The sequence below is a fragment of the Eurypyga helias genome, unplaced genomic scaffold, assembly GCF_000690775.1.
Source record: "Eurypyga helias isolate BGI_N326 unplaced genomic scaffold, ASM69077v1 scaffold426, whole genome shotgun sequence".
NCBI classification, from domain to species: Eukaryota; Metazoa; Chordata; class Aves; order Eurypygiformes; family Eurypygidae; genus Eurypyga; species Eurypyga helias.
This window is the reverse complement of record NW_010258445.1, coordinates 62,191-84,335: the sequence shown is the minus strand read 5'-3', so window position 1 is coordinate 84,335 and position 22,145 is coordinate 62,191. Positions and strand designations below refer to the sequence as shown.

The following is a 22,145-nucleotide window of genomic DNA, read 5'->3' as shown; positions in this document are numbered from 1 at the left end:
GACCCCGCCCCTGCTCCTGCTGGCCACACTCTCCCTGATGCCAGCCAGGATGCTGTTGGCCTTCTTGGCAACCTGGGCACACGCCGGCTCATGTTCAGCTGCTGTCAACCAACACCTTGTGTTGAGACTGCAGCAGATGCCAGAAATGCAGACTCTCTTTTTCACCAGTCATGGGACACTGTGTTGTTCTCCAGCCACAGAGACCAGAGGGAACTCCCGAGACCTTGTTCAGCCCCCCTTGACCTCTCCTGCACCCATCGTACCGGGAAGGCGTAAATGAAGATTCCCAGGAAGAGCAGCAAAATGAAGAGCACGATGGCCAGGATAACCACCCACTTGTACCGCCGCCACAAGATGTACTTCAGGGTCTTGTACGGGGAGGTGAACCACAGGAAGGAGGTCTCTGGGCGCCTGGAGCCAAAGAACATGGAGGACACCCTGAGTTTCATAGCATTTTCGGCCTCCTGGATCCCCAAACCCATGAGCACGCCTTTGCTGTGACAAGCTGGCTGCACACCCTGAAAACCCACACCCCTCTGGGTAGACCATGTCAAATGCCATCCTTGGTGGTCCCAACCAGCCTCCCAGCCACCCTGGATTGTCTCAGCTCGTACATTCTGTGTTTCAGCATTTCAGAAATGGAGTCTACACAGGAGCAAACCTGTTGCAGACAGCAAACTTCAACCTGGGAACACAGATTTTCAATTTGCTCCTTGAGAACCCTGTGCCCCAGTGGTTATTTTTCCATTTGAGATGCTCTTACTTGGGGTCCTCCAGCTTGGGGTTCATATTTGGTTCATCCCGACCCATGCCAGCTGGCCGCTCTTCATGCTCTTGTTCTGCCACAATTTCCAAAGTCATTTCCAATTTGCCCTGTGTGGGTGAAACAAAAACAAACGTCTAAACAATAAAACTTATTTAAAAAAAAAAAAAAGAGAGAGGTGAGAAACAGATGGATGATGTAAAATACTGATCAAGGAAAGAAAAGGTACCTTGAACATAACCCAACCACTACCAACAAGGACCACGAGGAACCCAGTAGGAGTGGACTTCACACAAATCCCTCACGTGCCCACCACAGTGTTCTCAGCAGATACTCCAGAACATCTCAGTTGTCACTGACACCCAAGGTCAGGCAATCAGCACAGGGGCCTTTTGTTGAATAATTTCATTTGCTGCCTGGACTCCTTTACCTTTATTGAACAGTTGCCAAATACTGGAATAGGAGTGCAGACACATTCAAATCTATCAGCCTGACAGCTGAAACCTTTCCCTGGAACTTCTCACAACACCATATCATTAAGAATAGATGTGATACGGAGTCAGATGGTATGTTCTCAAAAGTAGAGCAAAATCCCTTTCTTCTGAGGCATTTGCATGGTGCTGGAGAAATCCTATAAAATGTCCTACTGACAAAAGCTGGTCCGATTTGTAAAATTTGCAGCCCCAGGCTGTGTTTCTTGCCCTGACCATGGCATCCTGCATGTGCTTGGCCCAGCCATGTCCCTCCTCAGTGCTTTGAAGGAGTCCCCCAAGAGAACATGTGAAGAGGACATCTTACCGCCAGGATCTTCTTTTGATCCTGCTCAGCAACACAGGGCCACCATCCCTTGACGGTTTTCTGCTCAAAGAGTGACACGAAGCGACTTGAAGACAAGGTGTCATCTACTAGCTCTAAGGAGCACTTCTCAGCAGTCTTGGCGGGTTTGGGCATCTTGTTGAGATCCATCTGAATGGAGCCTGCAGGGAGGAACGTTACTGGTAAGGCATCTCAGTGTAACAGATCTTTAAAATGTGGACTGTTTCCCGGAAGATGTATTTGCTGTGGTAACCTCCTGACCTCAGGGAGCTTGGGCAGACACTCACACAGCAAGTGGGAGAGCAGGCTCAAGTGTGGCTCTGATTTCCAAGCTCAGTGCTAGTTTTAGCCAGTGGCTCTTCCTAGGAATTGAGCCCTTGGCATCACCATTGTTCTTAGGAAGCCATGAAGTCCTTCTAGAAGATGCTGCAAAATACCTGCTGACTTACACATCTATAATGTTGGATTTTCACTTAAGTCAACCAGGTAGGCTAAGATTTTTGAAGAAGACTAACAGATTTGGGTGAAACTCAAATTGTACACACTGACAGAGCGCAGTCAATATAGGAGCATTTGGCAGGAGGCTTGCAGATCTCCAGACAGGCTATTTTATTGTCCCAGACAGGTAAGTAATTACAGCAGACTAAATATGAAGGTTACCCACAAAGTCAATAGCTTCCTTCTCAGAGTGACCTAGTAATTAGCACATTTATCTACCCCTTAGGAATCACAGAATGGTTTGGGTGGGAAGGGACCTTAAAGACCATCTAGTTCCAACCCCCCTGCCATGGGCAGGGACACCTTCCACTAGACCAGGTTGCTCCAAGCCTCATCCAGCCTGGCTTTGGACCCTTCCAGGGATGGGGCATCCACAGCTTCTCTGGGCAACCTGTCCCAGTGCCTCCCCACCCTCTGCGGGAAGAACTTCTTCCTGATGTCCAATCTAACCCTCCCCACTTTCAATTTAAACCCATTCCCCCTTGTCCTGTCACTACAGGCCCTTGGAAAAAGTCCCCCCCAGCTTCCTTGGAGCCCCTTCAGGCACTGGAAGGTGCTCTAAGGTCTCCCCGGAGCCTTCTCTTCTCCAGGCTGAACAAGCCCAACTCTCTCAGCCTGTCCCCAGGGCAGAGGGGCTCCAGCCCTCTGAAATCTGACCTCAATCCTCCAAGTGTTAATTGAAAGTGCCTGCATTTAATTTACATGGCTAGACCAAACTGCCTTATGGATGGGACCATCCATGAACATCCACAGGGGTGGCCCTGTGGCTCAGCTGAGGAACAGCAGCTTTTTACACTGCTGCTGATGACTCACGTTGTTTCGTGCTTGTATTTGTAGTTTTGCTGTGGCACAGACATTTGCAGCCATTGACAGTAACAGCGCAGATGAGATGTGTTGTGAAACACTTTTGAGGAAAAACATTGAGGAACGTTTTCCAAAAGCCAAAGACCACTTTTGCTTGTTGGAATTTGCAAAGAATTAATGTTGGCAGTCAAGAGCTCGCGATGTGCAGAGCCAGAACTGGAAAGCACACCTTGGAAAGGTTATTTCAGCACTCAGCCTATGTAATTAATCAAAGACAGGACTTAAAAGGACCTCGATCACATACATTGTGAAGCTTTTGATGTTTGAAATTTTTTTGTGGCAAAAAGAAAGGTAGAAACCAAAAAAACCATAATGCTGGAGCCCCCAGCTTCTGCCCAGATAACCATGGCTCTGCTATCCTTCCTATTAGAGTTTTCTGGTTTATGGCCTAAACCTAGATTTCTGAGGATGATTAATGAGGCTAGAGCTGAAAAAAGCAAGTGTTGGATCAAGCTGTGTTCATGTCTAAACATCCCAGGTAAGGCAAGGCAGGTCAGTGATCCTGCCTGGTGATCTCAGCTCAAAGACATGGTTACCAATGAGCACATTTCAGCCCAGACTCAGCTGAGTCACGGAGAACTGGGTCCTTCCTGGAAGGTGGTGGCTCTGTTGGGTTTGATGATCTTCTCCACATTATGTCAGCCCAGGAAAAGGCTGCTGCAGGCTGAAACTGGAAATCTGCCTAATACAAACCACTTATCATCAGTCTTGAACTTATGCTGACACTGAATCCTGTTCAGTGGCTTAAACTGGTCTTGTTACACTTTCTTCATATCCTGAAAGGTTCCATAACTTTTTTCTTCCTGTCTGCATCAACAGGAACAGAGCCAAAAAATTCTTCTGACTTACCCAAATAGTCATCAAAAGAGAACTTGTCATTGTCCCAGATCTGGAAGATAAGCTGTGGTGGAATCTTGTTTTCTGTCTTATCCAAGCTCCAAAAGTGCTCCTAAAATCACCCCAGGGGAAAAAGAAAAAAAAAAAAAGGCTGGTTAGTAGAAGTAGGCAGAGCCCGGTACTCTCATCTCACAGCAGCTGAAGTCCTTGGTGTGTCCTGCTCCAGTTCTGCAGGGGCAGAGACACAGGACACTGCTGGATGAGCCAGTTCTTGGACAGGATGCTCGGTGGAAAACCCAAGGTGCTTCTGGAAGTTGGGTTGGTACCAATTTGTGCCTTAATTGAGTGACAATGTTTTAGCAACAGGCACCATGAGCTTACAGATGGGATCTTTTGGAGTCACAGCATCATGTTTGTATGATTTAGGCTGAAGGTGACTCTCCAAGGTGAAGAGAGCAATGAGTGCTGAGTGCCAGTGCTACCAAACTTCACCTTCCACTTAATTAATGGAAAATCGTAGGATTAACTCTTAAATTAGCACTTATGGCAGGCAATTCAAATACATCCCCTTCCCTTCTGCCCATCTCTTACCCCAGCTCTGCCATCAGCCAGAGCCCTGCACAAGTCCGGATCCACCACTGTCCCAGTCTGCAGTCTGGCCTGTTGTAAGTAGTTTGTGTGTGGTTGGCCAACGTGCGACCTGCAAACACCTCTACTACCTGTAGTTAGCCTGCGACTCCCCAGTTCGCTTACTACACATGAAAATGTAAAGAAAGAGACTGGTCCTTTCCCAGCAGCTCACTGTGTGGTGAGTTCCTTAGTTCTCAAGTGACTTTGCTCATCATTTCTGCACATCTCCCAGTCTTCACTCTCAGGACCAGTGAATGCTAGAGTTGGACGTGCTATCCCAGTGAATCTGCTGCTAATATTACATCAGCTGCATATGTTCTTGCCACACTTATTGCTACATTTAAGTTCAAGAAAGTAGAGATTCAGAGGACCAGGACGACCAGACCCTGGCTTCCTGTACAACCCATCAAGCAGTGACACCGTGGCACCTGATTTCAGTCCTTATGAGATCTTTCACTGTCCTTATGCCCTTCTCATTTCTATTAGATAGGCAACATTCTGTCTGTTCCCTGCCACTAGACCTGCTGTGACAGCCCATGGAAAGCTATTGCAGCAGTCCCAGAAGCCTGTTTGCAAAGCACTTGAAATGAAAATTACACTGTGTGCGTCCCCTGTCATTATCATCGTTTACTGAGCCCTTGTGCAGTGCAGGAGCTATCACCCATCAGTGCTGCATCCCAGCCACAGTAATAAGGAATAGATACTGCCTGGGAGACAGCATCCGTGTGGGAGCTCAGGTCTAGGATGAGGCAGGGATTTCTGCTTTCTGGAGAAGTGATCTACAAAACACTCATCCAGAAGAAGTTTGCACATGCAGTGACCTGGTTACTACAGCGAGTAGGTCAGCAGCAAGGTAGATGGTCTGCCTTCTGGAAGGCCAAACCAACACTCCCCAAAAAGCCAGTGCATGGGGGCACATTTAAATTAGACTTCTCTAACAAGGAGGGTTTGAATTTAAATTAGACTTCTCTAACAAGGCGGGTTTGAATCCCATTACGGTGACAATGAGCTTGCGGTCACATCATTATAACATAGGGTGGATACACGCCCATGCCACAAAATTTGCTATTTATGTGGTTGCAACCAGTAATATTTCCCAGCAGGGCTCTAATACCACTTTTGGGATGCCACAAGATGCCTGAAAGTTAGGACTAAGAAAGTTAGGACAGGAGAGAGGCAGAGACGCACAAAAAGCCAAGGTCTTGTTATTTCTGGCTCCAACCAACTCCTGCGAAGAGGAGGCAGAGTCACGACTGGTGTCTACTGACAGCACAGGCTCAGAGGTGTGTCGTGTGGGCAATGCCTCCTGCCGCACTCTTGCAACATGGCAGCATCATAAACGGAACAGATTTAATTAAAACCAGGAAACTTCAGCATTATTCATGACACATACGTAGCACCATAAATTCACTGCGGTGGCTACAAGACTCTGATTCATTATAACGTGCAATATTAAAAAAAGAAAAGGGGGAGGAAAAAAAGAATGTGTCACACTCCGTAAGAATATAAATATTCAAGCAGGGAGACTGTGGCCACTTAAATCCCATTGAAACTGGTTTCATTTTAAGAGATCACCCTGGCCGGTTATATTTCAATTTAGCTCTGTTCCCTGCCTTCCTCTGGAAAAACACGCCAGCATTTTTGCAACGGAGCATTTTATTTATGCATTTTAAATATTTTATAATCTAGAAAAATAAAAGAAAGTCAATGGAAACTTCCAACTCTCCCCCTCTGCTCATTGCAATGTATTAAAATGTATGTTTATCCAAGGGCAGGGGGAGGGCATGTTTTCCCACCTAATACTGTTCCCTGCCTTCCTCTGGAAAAACACGCCAGCATTTTTGCAACGGAGCATTTTATTTATGCATTTTAAATATTTTATAATCTAGAAAAATAAAAGAAAGTCAATGGAAACTTCCAACTCTCCCCCTCTGCTCATTGCAATGTATTAAAATGTATGTTTATCCAAGGGCAGGGGGAGGGCATGTTTTCCCACCTAATAAGTCATTTTAAAACTACTAATTTAAAGAGCTTACGGTGATTCTTCCCTTTCCCATATATTGGGAGGGTCCTGCACTGAAGAAGGGTGGTTAGTCATGCTGAGGAAAAGCCCACAGGAACCATGTACCCATGTCTAAAGAACTGGTGGCCGGATGACCTCACCAGGGGTTGGAAACATTCAAGTCGGGTCTGTGAGATGGAGGCAGACCACTTCCCATGGTGTGCATCATGGTGAGACACCATGGGCTCCTTCTGATGGCCCCTTGCTGGGGAAATTTGGGCAGCCCCATTCATGCTCAGCAACATCCTACAGGTGCCTCTTCCTCATCCGTGACAACTAATGCCCCAGCTCAGAGTCTGATTTCACCACATCTGCATCCATCAGATGTGTCCATGCTCCAAGAGCATTGATATGCTGCTGCCTGGGCTGAAGCACCTCTCCAAGTACATGATGGACCTTCTCTTTGCACCATCCCATCCACCTGGAATCGAATGTGAGCAAAAGCCAGCACTTGAGCAGTCCCTCTGGAAGGCAGGTGCGCGGATGGCACCTCTGCTCTCTGGCAAAGGTACTGTCTGCTGGAAGACCCATTCATATCATAGAACCATGGAATCATGGAGACTTTTAAGTTGGAAAAGACCATTAAGACCCTCAAGTACAACTACTAAACCAACACTGCTAGATGTGGAGGCTAGATTTAGATTGGACATCAGGAAGAAATTCTTCCTGGAGAGGGTGGGGAGGCGCTGGGACAGGTTGCCCAGAGCCTGGAAGTGTTCAAGGCCAGGCTGGATGAGGCTTGGAGCAACCTGGTCTAGTGGAAGGTGTCCCTGCCCATAGTGGGGGGGTTGGAACTAGATGGTCTTTCAGATCCCATCCAACCTAAATGATTCTATGATTCTATGAAACCCACCATGTCCCTAAGCACCTCATCTACACGTCTTTTAAATCCCTCCAGGGACGATGACTCCACCACCTCCCTGGGCAGTCTGTTCCAATGCTTGACATGGGTGCCCTGACTGGGAAACAGCAGGATCCAGGAAAAGGAGCAGGCTTTTGTGAGACTCAAATTACTACCCTGGTCTCTGAGCTGCTGCAGCAGTCTCCCTCCTCTTGGTGAACTCCCTCCCCATCTGTGGTGCTGGCTGAGCTCTCCTGGGACAGCAGGGGAGCACCCTGAACCCAGGTCAGAGACAGCGGGTGCTGCAATGCCTCGTGGTCATCTCCCACACTAAAACACGAGTGTCCTCTGGGACTGACCATGCAATTGCTGGCAAATATACCGGACTTTGGATTCCCACCTTCCCTCCTTCCCATTGCAACACCCATGGACTTGCCCATGCTCCAAGCAAACAAAACCCATACCCTGCCAAGTGGATTCTTGCTGCATCCCCCTGCCTCCCCAGCACCACTTCTACCCCTGAGAGCAATGCCCTGGCTCGCCGGGGACTCCCTGCTTGATGAAGGATGACTCAGCCAGGATTCGACCCTTTTCCGGATGGCAACGCGGAGCTCATACAACCCTAGCACAATTTGTACAAATTTGGCCTTTCTTGTGGAAAAACACTGTAAACGCGGTTTGGCTGGTGGTGAAGCTTTCCTCCTCAGAGCCCCACGAAGCTGGGGACACGGCAAAGCCGAGCTGTAAGGGCAGGCTGGGGAAGGAGGAATCTGATGCTGAGCAAAGTTTATGGGTCCGTTCCGAGGCAGTGTGAAATTTGCCTCCATGATTAAATCTAGCTACGAAACTTCACTATAAAAACAACCCAAGGCAAGAAATTTATTTCCTAGCCTTTTGCTGGGAAGGGAGGGAGCTTGAATTATTGTTGGGGGTTTGTTTTGCGTTGTTGGGGGGAGAGGGGAGGCTGGTGAATATTTTACGGTCGTGAATAATACAGCAGGGGAGGCAGGAAAAGAAAAATAAGCTCATATCACTAGGAAAGTGTTGACAGGGCTGCATTTCTTCTGGGTTGCTTATGCGCTGTGGAATACAAAGTAAGGAGAAACCCCACTTTTTTCACCCCGACGTGTTCACACCCAAGCAAGCCTGTCCCGTTTCAGCATGTACATGTGGGAGATCATCAGGTCCCTCATCCTGCAGCAACTGGGGGTCACACAGGAGACCCCCTCAGAGTTTAGCCAAGAAGAACCTCTCCTCCTGCAGGTCCATCCTTCAAGGTGTTGAGAAACTGCTTCTCTGAACCTCATCCCTTTGGGACATTCTGTCTCTTTGTAATAAGCTCAGCTGAGAGCGCTCGTTATTGCACATCTACTGTACTAACTCGCCTCTTCCATCTCCCTGATGCTGCTAACCCCCACATTGCCTCGCAGGTCTCATGGCGCTTGGTTTTCTGCATCTCCCCCTGATCAGGGTGGCAGCAGAGCAAAATCCCAAGCCTGCAGCATCTGCTGCACATTCAGGCACAGCCTTGCCAATACCTGGGGGAAGGCTCCAGACGTCACCACACCATAAATGTGAAATAGTCATAATATTTGCCTTAGGGCACATGCTCTCATTTCAGTCCCTGGAATCACTTGCTGCAATGCTATTTTCTCAGCCTCCCATGCTTTCCTTCTGGCAGAGTTTATCCAGCTTTTCCAGGGCCATGGGGCCATCCCACTGCCCTTTAAGGAGCTCCAAACCTTGAGGTCCCAGTCCTGGACAGTTTTTGAACATCACTCTTGGACCTTCAGTTCTCAACACAGCCAGTCTTTGCCCATCCCTCTCTGTACATCCATTGGAAAGCAAAATTCACAGCAGTAACTCCTGTCTGAATATCGCAGAGGCCGTGTCAGGGCCACTGCCCCTGTCCTGTTACAGGAGACTGTCGTGTTGTCATATCTGCTCACTGCACTCCTACTAATGTACATAATATATGACTGCCTTGTCTAACTCCACCTTCCTCTGAAACAACAGAAAAAAACCCCTACTTGGAGCTCATTCAAAATGTTGCATTTTGGCTAAATGCAGAAGGAAAAGGAACATGCTGTGTTTTCCTTTGCTTTCTGATGTCACCAAGAAAAACAGGGAAGGACACGGTAAAGGAGAGGAAACAGGAGAGGAAAATGTCCAGAATTAAAAGGCAATACCTACTTTTTTAGCCTTCTGACACCAAAGAGGAATTACAATTTTAATCTAACAAATACTACCTGGTTTTAACAATATTCAGTGCTCAAAATGCAAAATTTCAAAACAAAACCAGTCAGAGCACAGAGATTTCTTGGTACAGCCTGGAGGTTCAGAGACAAACGTAGCAGGACAAGGGAGCGAAACAGGGACCCAGTTGCAGAAAGCTCACATGCCTGGCTATTATTTCAATAAAAATTAAACCGAGAGGTCACACTCTTACCTCCAGGGTAAACTCTCGCCCCGTCTGACAACTACACCGAGCCCAGGCTGCCCAGGAGCTCTCAGCTGATTTAGAGCCATTACTGCACGGCGTGAGCCTTCCCCATGCAGCATCAATCGCAACAGGGACGTCCCAGTGCCCCCCCACCGCTGGCACCAGTGCTCCTGGTTTCCAGCTGGGTGTGGAGGACTGCACCGGCTGATCTGCCCCAGGGGAGGGTCTGGCCTGTCCAGGTTGGAGCTGTCAGTACCAGGAAGATGTCAGGACACTAATGTATTCACAGATAAAGTAACCAGGATCGTTGAAACCGGATGGAGCTGGGGAAAATCTCAGATTCAGGGAGGGAGGAATTTATTCTCCGCTCCACTCAGCTGTAGAACAAACCAGGCCGTGAGCTGCAGCCCCTTCCTCACTGCTTTTCCCTCAAATACCTTTGCGTTCTTCTCTCTGGAATTTATTCTCCGCTCCACTCAGCCATAGAACAAACCAGGCCATGAGTTGCAGCCCCTTCCTCACGGCTTTTCCCTCAAATACTTTTCCATTCTTCTCTCCAGGTGGGTTTAAGTCCCCAAACCTCCCTCTTTCTCAAATCGCTCCTGAAGACCCCTCCCTAGGATGATTTCTGGGATGCCAACAGCTGATCAGTTATAGAATAAACCTTTCCAACTGTCAGGTTTGTTGTTATATTCCTTGCCAGAGACAGCAAACCTGGAGACTTCAGCTGCACCTTGCAGAAACAGGACCTCAATTATTCAGGGAAATCACGGGTATCTCACAGCCACAGGGTTATTCCTGGGAATATCCTAACAGGACCACCTACTTCTAGCCACGCGAGCAGCATGCATCCACCACTGCCAGGTGTCCAAAGACTCAAAGTCTTTGAGTCTTTTGAGTCAAAAACTCAAAGTCAGTGTGGTTTTGTGCCCAGGTAAGTCGCAATTAATCTGCTTAAAACTTGGATGGGCCCCTTTAGTTGAGAGCACAAAGTGGAAGAAGTGCAAGGAATGTAAGATCTCTGGGAAAAAGAGCCTCACCACAACTGCCCCAACCTTTCAACTGAATAAACCAGACGGTTGTTTGAAGTTTCTTCTACAGTAGTGGGATGGATCCCCTTCCAATGTCTCTCTTTGTCTTTATGAAGCAGAATATTTTGTGTTCTGGCATCAATACTTCATTTTTTTGTTGACACCTAACACCGAAGGCTAGTAGCAGAACAAGTATGAAGACAACAGCTATGTTCCTTGGTCTGGTTCCTGCCAACGACATGGCGTGGCACGGGTTTCAAATTGCCAACAATGCTCCCATACCCATTATGTTCAGCTTCTGGAATTTCTTTTATGCAATACTTTTCAGATGGTATATGAACAACCCAGCCAGGTCTTGGAAGCTCCAGCCTAGTGGTTTATTTCCAGGTCCACTCAAGCACAAATAGTTTTTTAACTTGTATATTGAGATGCTCTTGAAATTCTACCCTGAATGTTCACTTATACAGATGACATTTGTACAGACATCCAGTGTCAAGTTCTTTCTGCCCTAGAGGACATCTAAAATTCAGATTTGGCAGCTTTATTCAGCTACCGCAGTAACTGGCACTTCAGGCTGAACATTTCAAAATCAATTTCATGCGTTTTCCACCTCCACAGCGCCTGCGAGACGTGAGCTGAGCACCTCCCTGACTGAGTGCCCAGAGAAACATGATCCACATCCAGCCAATCTCGTCACTGCGCTCCATAGACTCCGGCTGTACCGCGACCATCTGATAACCATAGAATCACAGACTGGTTTGGGTTGGAAGGGACCTTAAAGACCATCCAGTTCCAACCCCCCTGCCATGGGCAGGGACACCTTCCACTAGACCAGGTTGCTCCAAGCCTCATCCAGCCTGGCCTTGAACACTTCCAGGGATGGGGCATCCACAGCTTCTCTGGGAAACCTGTCCCAGTGTTCCCCACCCTCTCTGGGAAGAATTCCTTCCTGATGTCCAATCGCAATCTCCCTCTTTCAGTTTAACCCTGTTACCCCTTGTCCTGTCACTCCCTGCCCTTGGAAAAGGCCCCCCCCAGCTTCCTTGTAGCCCCTTCAGGCACTGGAAGGTGCTATAAGGTCTCCCCGGAGCCTTCCCTTCTCCAGGCTGAACCCCCCAACTCTCCCAGCCTGTCCCCATGGCAGAGGGGCTCCAGCCCTCTGAGCATCTCCGGGGCCTCCTCTGGACTCACTCCAACAGCTCCATGTTCTTTTGATGTTGGGGACACCAGAGCTCAATGCAGCACTCCAGGTGGGGTCTCACCAGAGCAGAGCAGAGGGGGAGAATCCCCTCCCTCACCCTGCTGGCCACACTTCTCCTGATCCAGCCCAGGATACGGTTGGCTTTCTGGGCTGCCAGCGCACACGGCCGGCTCATGTCCAGCTTTTCATCCCCCAGAACCCCCAAGTCCTTCTCCTCAGGGCTGCTCTCCAGCCATTGCATTGCTCTCAAGCCATAACATTGTCTGCAAGAGTCAAGACCTGCCAGGCTTAGACCTGTGAATGTAAAGTTTAAACCCTGCAGACATCTGCTCTTCCCTCTGCTGGTTGGCAGCAGAGTATTCTACTCATCTGGGATACGGACCTGCATGTCTCACCCTTACTCCGTCCAATATGCAACTTCATGCAAACATAGAATCATAGAATGGTTTGGGTTGGAAGGGACCTTAAAGATCATCCAGTTCCAACCCCCCTGCCATGGGCAGGGACACCTTCCACTAGACCAGGTTGCTCCAAGCCACATCCAGCCTGGCCTTGGACACTTCCAGGGATGGGGCATCCACAGCTTCTCTGGGCAACCTGTCCCAGTGCCTCACCACCCTCTGCGGGAAGAATTTCTTCCTTATATCCCATCTAACCCTCCCTGATTTCAATTTGTACCCATGTCAGGGGTGCTGAATCTACCTTTCTACCCTATCTCCCCCTGTGAAATAACAATGTTCCAACATGCCGTGTATGTTGACCCTTTCAAAAAACACGCTGTAGGATTTGCAATCTAACCTGTCTTCTTGCAGGACTGAGTAAGCTGCAAGTGTGCTGTGGCCATGCAAACAGCATGGCCTCATTTGTCCATGGCTGCTAGAGAAAGATGGCACAAAAAGGACCAAGAATGGAAGGAAATTTTGAATAAATGTTGAGAGAGGATGTTAAAGAAACATGCATTTACATATTTTCAGAAGAGCTGCCCCAAAGGTGGACTTCCTCTCTTGTGGGGATGGTTTTTTTTAATTCAGAATGGGGTGAATTCCCTTCTCAGAAGAAGAAGCAAGATTTTTCTAACATTACTGCAGCAAGAGAAGATACAGATGAAAAAAACATTCTGAAATCGTTAAAATACTTAGAAAATCAGGAATAAAAGCCTACACTTCCAATCTGTAAGTTGAATTAATGCTCACAGGATTTACAGGCTCCTGCTTTCCCCTTGAGGTGCCCAGTGGGAAGACTGAAGCCTTGACTACCCAAGCAATCCCATAAAAATGAAGTTCCCAAAACTTCCAGTGCTGTGGCAAGGATTAAACAGTTCCAGCAACCCCTGGCCATCCCAAGGCTTCAGGGTCTGGTTCCATCACGTAGCACCTGGGGTTTCCCCGGGTTCGCAGGCTCCCAGCTCCCCCCGAGACATGCACACCAGAACTAAACATCCGGGGGACCCTGCTGCACAGGGGCGTCCTTGCTCTTTTGGGAGAACACTTGCAATATGGGTTGGGGTGACCCATTCCTGGGCTCCATCCTGCAATGATCAAGGGAACTCCAGTCTGCGAGGAGGTGAGCGGAGCAAACAAAGGAGAGCAAATTGAAAGCTGCTTTCCTGCCAGCCGTGCTCTCTCTGAGGGCCAACACCAGCCAGCCTGGGCGCAGGTGGCTTTTAGCAGCTCAGAATTTGCCATCTGACCGTTTTGATTTAAATTCCACTTTCCATCGCCTGCGTTTAAAGTTCGGTGCATGGGCTTTTACAGCAGCAGTAATGAACCTGGAGTTCAAACAGCACATGGTGAGATCAAAAATTGCCAGAGCGGAATGTGTCCCACAAATACAAAGCATGGCTTTTCATTCATTATTTTTTCCTTTACAGAGAGGTTTTACAAGCTGTTTATTTTCTGATACAGTGTTGGCAGACATGTGGTCGGAGGAGAATCAATATCAGCACAGTGGGATGTATTTTCTTAAATGGTTTATAGGGGGGTCTTTGCTTTTTCAAAGGGGGATAATTGAATGTAGTACACACTGTACTTTTGATTTGTTTAACGTGAAGCGTGAAATGGGTACAGCTATGATTCTGTCAATCAGTTTAACTATCCAGCAATTCATTTTGAAGCCAGGCCTCCTCCCAGGGATCGTCTGGCTCGAGGGATGGGGAATTTGCTCAGCGTCTTCCCCGCCAAAGCACCAATTCCAACCCAGGCTGTGCTGGGACCTTGCTGGGCCCCCAGAACTAGCTGGGATGGGGATCCCAGGTGAGCTTTGTGGATGCAGATGGTCCCACTGCAACCAGGTGTCTTCGTACTCAAACACCAACATTGAGTTCACAGCAGCAAGGCAGGGGGCAGGGGCGAGGGACTCAGGGTTGGGTGGCTGAAGGGGTTTGAGCTTTCAGGGAGGTGTCACAAAACAGAACCAAATCTGGAAAGGAGAGGTTGTCTCCAATGTCCACACGGACCCAACAGTACTCCTCTTAATCTCCAGATAATGAGCAGGAAATTTAAACAAACAGACCTCCCTCCCCTAAAGTGTTTCTTGTCCAATTTTTGCCAGCGGTCTCACATGTATGCACCCCAACTCCATCCCTGTTTCCTTCCCTCTGGACAACTCCCAGTCCACATCTGACCATGGCATTGCAATAATGTATCTAAAGGACACCAAAAGCAAAAGCCAACTACAGATGTAGGAATGAGGGGGCCAAAATCACACACTTTTAACTCCCCAGCTGAGTACACAGCTCTCATTAGACCAAAGGCATCTTGACCCTGAACCCCAAAGCAATGCTTTTCTTCCCACCTCTGCATCAATGGTACACCCCAACCCATGTTCTCCTACGTGTCCCCTCTGCTTACCCCTTCAGGCATTTGGAGGAGGCTCCTTCCCTCACCCCTCTTTACCCTCCTGTGCCGTCATTGCACAGCACGATGCCTGTTATGCCATGCTGGAGACCAGAGGCGCATACCTAACCATCCCCATGGAAATGCCATCTCCATCTTTGGAATAACTTTGTTGTTGAGTAGGCATCTTCCTAGCGTCATGCAACCTGGAGAGTACTTTGACACCGCTGCACCAATATTCAGCTGCCTCCAGGCCAGAGGGGTCTTTTCTGGGGGGTCAATCTCTCCAGACTCTATCCAAAGGCACCTCTAACTCTGACCTCAAAAATGTGGTATTCAAAACGTGGATTTTTGAACAAATTTCTCCCCCTGTCCACCCCTTTGTGTTTCACATGACACAAAGGTAAGGCTTAGCCTTGCTGCCATTGGGCAGTTCTTAGATCATGCAGCGCATTTCACCCCAGAGTTACTACGAGGAGGTAGAAACGTCTGTCCAAGGACACTCACCTTTTTTGCAATGTAACACATTTGCTCAGCAGGGAGATACTCAAACGGGAAGACGAATCTCCAGTTGAAGTTGCCCTCTCCTCCCATAGACCTGTAGTGCACATCTGTCTTCTGCTTGTTTTCCTCGTGCCCAATCAGCCAGCTGCAAAATGCAAACACATTGCATGAAAAACTGGAAACACAACAAGGATTTTGGAGTTCACTCAGCATTGCAGAGGGAATGAGCAGGTAATAAAATGTTTCTGACCCCGATGCCTTGGGCTGCTGTCTATAGGGGTAACCTGGAGCCCATTGGAGACTTGAGAGGGAATGCAACACCCCCTGAAGTGCTGGGAGATGAACCAGTGCTGGTGGTAGCAGCCCGAGAAGCTCTGTGATCTCTTCTCCTCCCTCCCCTGAGTTTTCTGAATGTTTTAAGGACCCAACATCGCCTTAAGCTCTGGCTCAAAGTTGTCGCTTACCCACCCATAAGCAAACATCAGCTTCTAACCTGCCTTGCTGAGGGCTCCCTTCCCCTTCGCAGCCCCCCCCCAGCAAACTGACCTTGTAGTTAGACCCTAAAGCCTGTCCTGTTGATGAGGCAACCGTGCTAAAAGACCAAAGGGCCATTTTTCCCCCTTTATTCTCAGTCACTTTCTCAAAGATTTATTATTTGAAACTCCTAAATGGCCAAGAAGTTCTCCTCCTGGAAAATCCCAGAGAGGCCAGACCCTGATGTGGCCAGGGTGGTCCTCAGCTGCTCCCCTTGGAGACAGGTCCTCGCAGCACACTTCCCCTCTGGTCACTCCACAACCAGCCCAGGGGCAAACTGAAAACTTTCCGTAACAACGGCTTTTTTCCAGCTGTGAGTTTTGCAACTGTTTCCCTATCCAAGATTTTTCAGTCTTCAGCAATCAACGAAACAAAACAAAACAATAAAACACGTCCATTTGTGTATTTAGAGCCCTTCTGGAGGAAAGCCAGGAGGTTCAGAGAGAATCTCTAATGAAAACAATTATCTCGTTTGACTGTTTTCCACTTAAATTGAAAATAAGGGGGGTTTTTTGCACAGCTATACAAATTATTCCCTCTTCCCCAGTGCTTGAGAGGAGCGCATGACCCATCCCAAATGTTTTCTGGGAGACAGGGAAGGGAGGTCTACTCAAGTTCACCCTACAGTACACATCACAGGCACATCTGCTACCCGGACAGCCAGGGCTTGGTGGCAGTGGGGATTGTGTGATGAGGTTACACTAATACCTAAATTGTGGCTGGGTTATTTGATTTGATCTGATAGTATGCAAATGGCAAGGCTGTGTGTTTATCTACATCCTTCAAAGCTTGGCAGGGACCCTCGGAGGATGCAGTGTGAGCGCCCTCTCCTTGCAGGTTAACAAAAGGACAAATAAAGGGTTGGATGTGGATGCCTCTTGGGTGCGTTTAGGGTTTTTTTTCTTGCAGAATTTGCTGCAGCCTCCCCACTGCAGGAAGGAGATGCCAGAAATCAAAAACGTTCTAGTCACAGTGTCCCAGAATTAAAAATATAACGTAGGAATGACCACGTTGACCAACCAAAGGCTCATCTTGCCCAGTATCCTGCCTCTGACCAGGGCCAACAACAGACATGCAGGTACAGGATTCGGCAAACACAGCCCAACACACCTCTCCAGACTCCAATAATTCACAGGTCAGAGACTTCCTGAGCTATAGATAATGGGTTTGTACTTAGAATCATAGAATCACTGCGTTGGAAAAGACCTTAGAGATCACCCAGTCCAACCGTATCTGTCCACCACTAAACCATATCTCTCAGATACTTGACAGGAATGGGTGGATATTTAGCCCATTAATTCATCCAGCATTCTTTAAACCCATGCAATTTAAGGTTTCTGCAATATCCAAAGGCAAGGTTAGGTTCTTAAATCTAAGAGGCGACTTTATTCTCAAAATCCTCACACCTCCCTCTTTGCTCAGCATGAGTATAACATTTTGGAGGACCCAGGCCATCCTTTTATTTAGGAACATAAAAGGGGATGCAGATGAGTTTTGAAGGTGCCACATAATAGCACACAAATCTTAGTGGTGGTGGTTGTTGGAAGGAGGCTCTGGAAAATTTTAGTCCAACTGGCTCAAAGCAGTACTGGTTTTACCTTGAAATAATCTTGAAAAACTTGCAAGATGGTGAGTGAAAAAAAATCCCACCTCCCATGTGTGACCTGGTTTAGTGTTGGGCCATCCTTTTGGTGAAGTAAAAATTTTATTGGAAATTCCACTATGAAAACAATACAAATCCATCTATGACAGTGATAGAGAGGGCTGTTAACTCAAAAATGCACCCATCCTCAGTTCCTAATGCCTATGATCTCCCTACAGTACCACTCTTTTTTCTGCCTACAGCACAAGTCTTTAGGAAGGGAAGGTCTCTCTGCACTCAGCCTTGCACAACCCAAACCTGGTTGAGGCCTCTTCATGTTATTGTAAGACTATCAATAAATAACCAATTAAATAAAATAAAATAAATGGCAGCTGCCTCAGGCATAATAGAAAAGCTCCTATTTTGTTTAACTGTCTGGATCAATAATAATTTACTTATTATGTGGAAGATCCTGTCCACAAGACTGAGATTTCAGCCCTGGCCCTGCCCCATGGGTAAAATGCAGAATAAACTGCCAATAGCTCCCTCAGAGAAGCACGGTGAGATCTCCTGCAGGAAAGACACAAGTAAAAGCTCCAAATCTATTGATTCCACCCTAAAATAGGCTCCAGCCCCTTCTCAGGAGACAGCGGTGGATGGAACAGTCCCCACCAACGTGGCAACACGCCATGGCCGGGAAGGTCACCGTGCCCACAGGATCCAGAGGTGCTAGCTGTGCAGCCATTCTGGGGGGAAGATGAGGAATTTGAAGAAGTTTTTTAACTCACTTAAAACACTGCAAGATTTGCTCGGTCATCGGGGATGCTAAAAGCCAGGCGAGAGGTATCAGCAAGTGCTGGATGCTCTGGCTTTCCCCTAACACCCTGCAAGCACTACTATTTCGGAGCCCCGGAGCGCACAGAGCAGCTTAGCTGGAGCTGATAACAATGCACTTGATGGGAATACCAGGTAAGCAGCGTGCATTCTGGATTTACAGGAGGAAAATTGGGATTGTAAAAAAGGGATTTACAGTCTGTTTCAAAATCCTACCTCTTCCTGTCCATAAATCCAAAGAACGCACAAAATAAGTAAGTCCCTTGGCTGGGATTGCACCATTTTACACAAGATAAAACATAAATGGAGTCAGGCAGAGAAGGGAATGTGCCAGAGGAGTTACTGCTGGTTGCCACATTTTTGTGTGTTTCAAGGGGGGAAAAAAAGGGAATTCCAAAAAAAGCAGCTATGCAAACAAGCCAACCTACGTATATGGAACAAGCTTGTGGCTGTCCGGGGAGCGGGGCTGGGAAGGAGCCTACTGGAAACGCAGACTGTGTGCCCCTCTCTCCAAGGGCTAGGCAGCTTCCCTGCATCTTGTCTTTCTAAATGTAAATATTGTCATGTAAACATCCAAGAGATGCAAAGAAAACCTTGATATCGCTATGTCCGTTATGAGCCCAGCAGAGACAGGTCTGCCAAGAAGCTGGATCCATCTCTGGAGCGGTGTGAGTGGCTCCTTCATCCCAGCGAAGGTTTGTGTCTACCACAGCAATGTCGATGCAAAGGCCGTGGTGACTCCTTCACTGTTGCTCTTGTGCCTTCAGGCTACAGGAGCCGGGGGATGCGGGAGCAGAGGGGCTTACCCTTTGACGTAGATGTCACTCATCTTCTCCCCGGTGATGCTGAGGTCATCCAGGATGACGTCCTTGGTGTTCCAGATGATGCAGCGCAAGAAGAACCTGGATGGCCCCAGGAACAAAGCCAACATGAGAGGGTGGAAACCTTGGTCTAGAGCCCACCTGGGCAGCCTGGTCATGCTACTCAGCTGGGTAGCTGAAGGAGCTAAGTCACAAGTTATCTTTCTCTGAGGATGAGCCCACGTAGATGTTTCGCAGCTGGGCAGGGAAATCCCTCCCCCTCTGACATCCCCAGGCCCTCTCCTCTCCCCTCACAACCAGAAGATGCTGGAAGCAGCACTGCACCAAGTGAGAAATGAATAATAAATCACCTCTTGGCTTTGCGTGGAGTGATGTTGAAAGGGGGGCCAGGCTGACCCAGAGATTTTGGAAACAGGTCCACCCACATCTGTAGCTTCCCCTGTGTAGAAAGAAAGACACGTGAAGCCTGGTGAGCCTCCTAACTGGGTTACCTTCACCTCCTCAGTAAGACCTGGTAGTGGAGAGAGAAAATATCAAGTGCTTCAGTGTTCTTTTGTTGAAAACAAAGGTTGGCTTAATGGAAAAGTGTCATTAAGTGTTATATTTTAAATGGTTTAGTGATTTCTGGGTATATGGTAATGGCTTGTGATATATAAATGGTTGGTCTGGGTAAGCTGAAGGTGGGGTCTGGCTGGCTGGCTGGCTGGCTTTACGTAGGGACAGACTGAAGACCGGGTCCGTGGGCGGCTGGAGAAGCAAACAGCTCACTTGCTTTCTACGGTGTCACCAACTGTCACCAGCTGCACAACTGGTCTAGGGGTTTCCGACCACGGGAGTGGTGGATGGGCTGAGGAGAGGGGAATCTAATTCCACTGTCACAAAATCCTTTCAGGGAGAAAGCAGCAGAAATGCAGATGAAATCTCAAGTGGGAGGGGGGTGTTTTTAGGTGGTCTCTTTTACTGTAAAACACCAATGGGTGCCAATAAAATGTTTTATTGTGCAGTCTCAAGGGTTGAAAGGAAAAAAAAAAAGCTCCATCCTTTGACAATCAGCCCATCACAGAGGGGTTTGTGGTTTCCTTGCTTTTTGGCAAGAAAATCTTCCATTTCAGCAGAAAACTTTAATAGCCCAACATGGCTTTCAGCTCACTACAAACAGGCCCATAGAGCCAGCCTGTTCTGTGGCTTTGCAGCAGCTCAGAGACTTTTTTTGGGAATGGCCCTAAATTTAACATTGGCTGAGTCACACAGCACCACCCTGGACCCAGGATCACCCCCATGGGTTCTCTTGGTTAGACACACGAGTGCAGGGTAGACCCTGATTTCTCTGCCCGTAGGCAACCCCGTGACACGAAGGAAGCATCCTTGCTAGTCTCCATGGCTGGTCCACCAAGACCAAGAGAGCTGGGGGTGTTCAGCCTGGAGAAGAAAAGACTCCAGGGAGACCTTATAGCACCTTGCAGTGTCTGGAGGGGCTACAAGAAAACTGGGGGAGGATTTTTTACAAGAGCAGGAAGTGACAGGACAGGGGGTAACGGGATTAAACAGAAAGAGGGAGATTGAGATTGGATATCAGGAAGAAGTTCTTCCCGCAGAGGGTGGGAAGGCACTGGGACAGGTTGCCCAGAGAAGCTGTGGATGCCCCATCCCTGGAAGTGTCCAAGGCCAGGCTGGATGAGGCTTGGAGCAACCTGGTCTAGGGGAAGGTGTCCCTGCCCATGGCAGGGGGGTTGGAACTGGATGGTCTGTAAGGGCCCTTCCAACCCAAACCATTCCATGATTCTATGATAAGACCTTGACACCTGAACCTATGAGAACTTCACCGACCCTCTTGTCAGCAGACAGCAGCCACCTCTGGACTCTCATCATCATTTTCATTGGGTGAATTAACATGAAAAGGGGTAGCTGCCAGTGCATTTACTTCTGCCGACAACTCTCCCTTCACTGGAGAGGTGGGCTGGGTAAACACGAGCCCCAGAAAGGAACCAGCTGAAACGGTGCAGATCAGCAGCTGCGCACATTTACACCAGCTGCAGAGCTGGTCTCCTGAAACTGCCTTTGCAATGCAACTGGAACACGTATGACAGATGATAATTAATCATCTTTTTCTCCGGGAAGCAGCATTTTTTGATCCAACTGCACATATGTGTTAATGAAAGAACAGGGGTTAGGCTAAATACAGATACCTGGATTTTGAGTGGATTTGGATGGAAGCCCATTCAGCTTTCATTTGGCTTAAAAATACCCAGTCGGCTACAGCACTAACACTTTACACCTCCAAGGGTGGGTTCATGATGCAGAAATCACGCTGCCACATTGCCAAAGGGGCCTGCAGTGTTGTTACCATTATGGAAGAATTCTGCTTTAAGACTTTTAAATCAGAAATGTGAAAAAACAAACCAAAACAAACAAACAAACAAAAACCTTTTGGGTGCGAATGCTGATGAAAACGAACACAGGGGGCTGGAATCGATCTCCCCAAGCACCCTCTGTAAGACACAGAGCTGAGCCCCAGCCTGTCTTTGACAGTGCTCTGCTCTGCCCCGTAAGCTGACTCCCCTGCCCTGGGAAAAGCCCAGCTCCCGGGGTGGTTATCTCCAGCGTGGCTCCACAGCAAGCCAGCCACCCAGCTAGCATCAGATCAAAAGGAGATGCTCTTCTTGGGCTTGTCCTGGACATGTCACAACACCCACCTGCTCGATTTCTGGCTGGAGGGGGCTGTAAAGAGGCCTCGTCTCCACGTGCTCCGGCACCAGCCCTTGCTTCCTCAGCGCGTACAGGGCGAGACGCTCCTCGACCGGCCCCAGGTGCGGGTTGAGGGGTTTGCCATCCTCTGCCAAAGAGCGAAGAGCAGCATTACACCATGGGCAGGGCCAGATCCTGACTGCCTCGTGGGAGGGAGCAAGCGCGAGCAGGCGGAGCACAGCCTCCGTTTACATACCCACCATCATCACCAACAATCCAGGTGAGACACGTGAATGAACCACTGCACAATGGGACAGGGACGCGCAGGGACTCTCCTGCAATTGTGTGTCCCCCCTGTCCAGATC

The 22,145-nt window shown here is 48.4% G+C and overlaps 1 protein-coding gene across 1 annotated transcript in view; it reads right to left on the bottom strand.

The window, feature by feature from the left end:
* DYSF (dysferlin) overlaps positions 1-22,145 on the bottom strand; it is a gene marked incomplete at its 5' end in the record, with an annotated part of 87,892 nt that overhangs the window by 6,221 nt on the left and 59,526 nt on the right. The window contains 8 exon segments of the mRNA XM_010154325.1: positions 264-411; positions 764-873; positions 1,562-1,740; positions 3,791-3,890; positions 15,328-15,469; positions 19,081-19,176; positions 19,446-19,534; positions 21,789-21,928. Coding sequence (XP_010152627.1) covers positions 264-411; positions 764-873; positions 1,562-1,740; positions 3,791-3,890; positions 15,328-15,469; positions 19,081-19,176; positions 19,446-19,534; positions 21,789-21,928 — 1,004 coding nt within the window.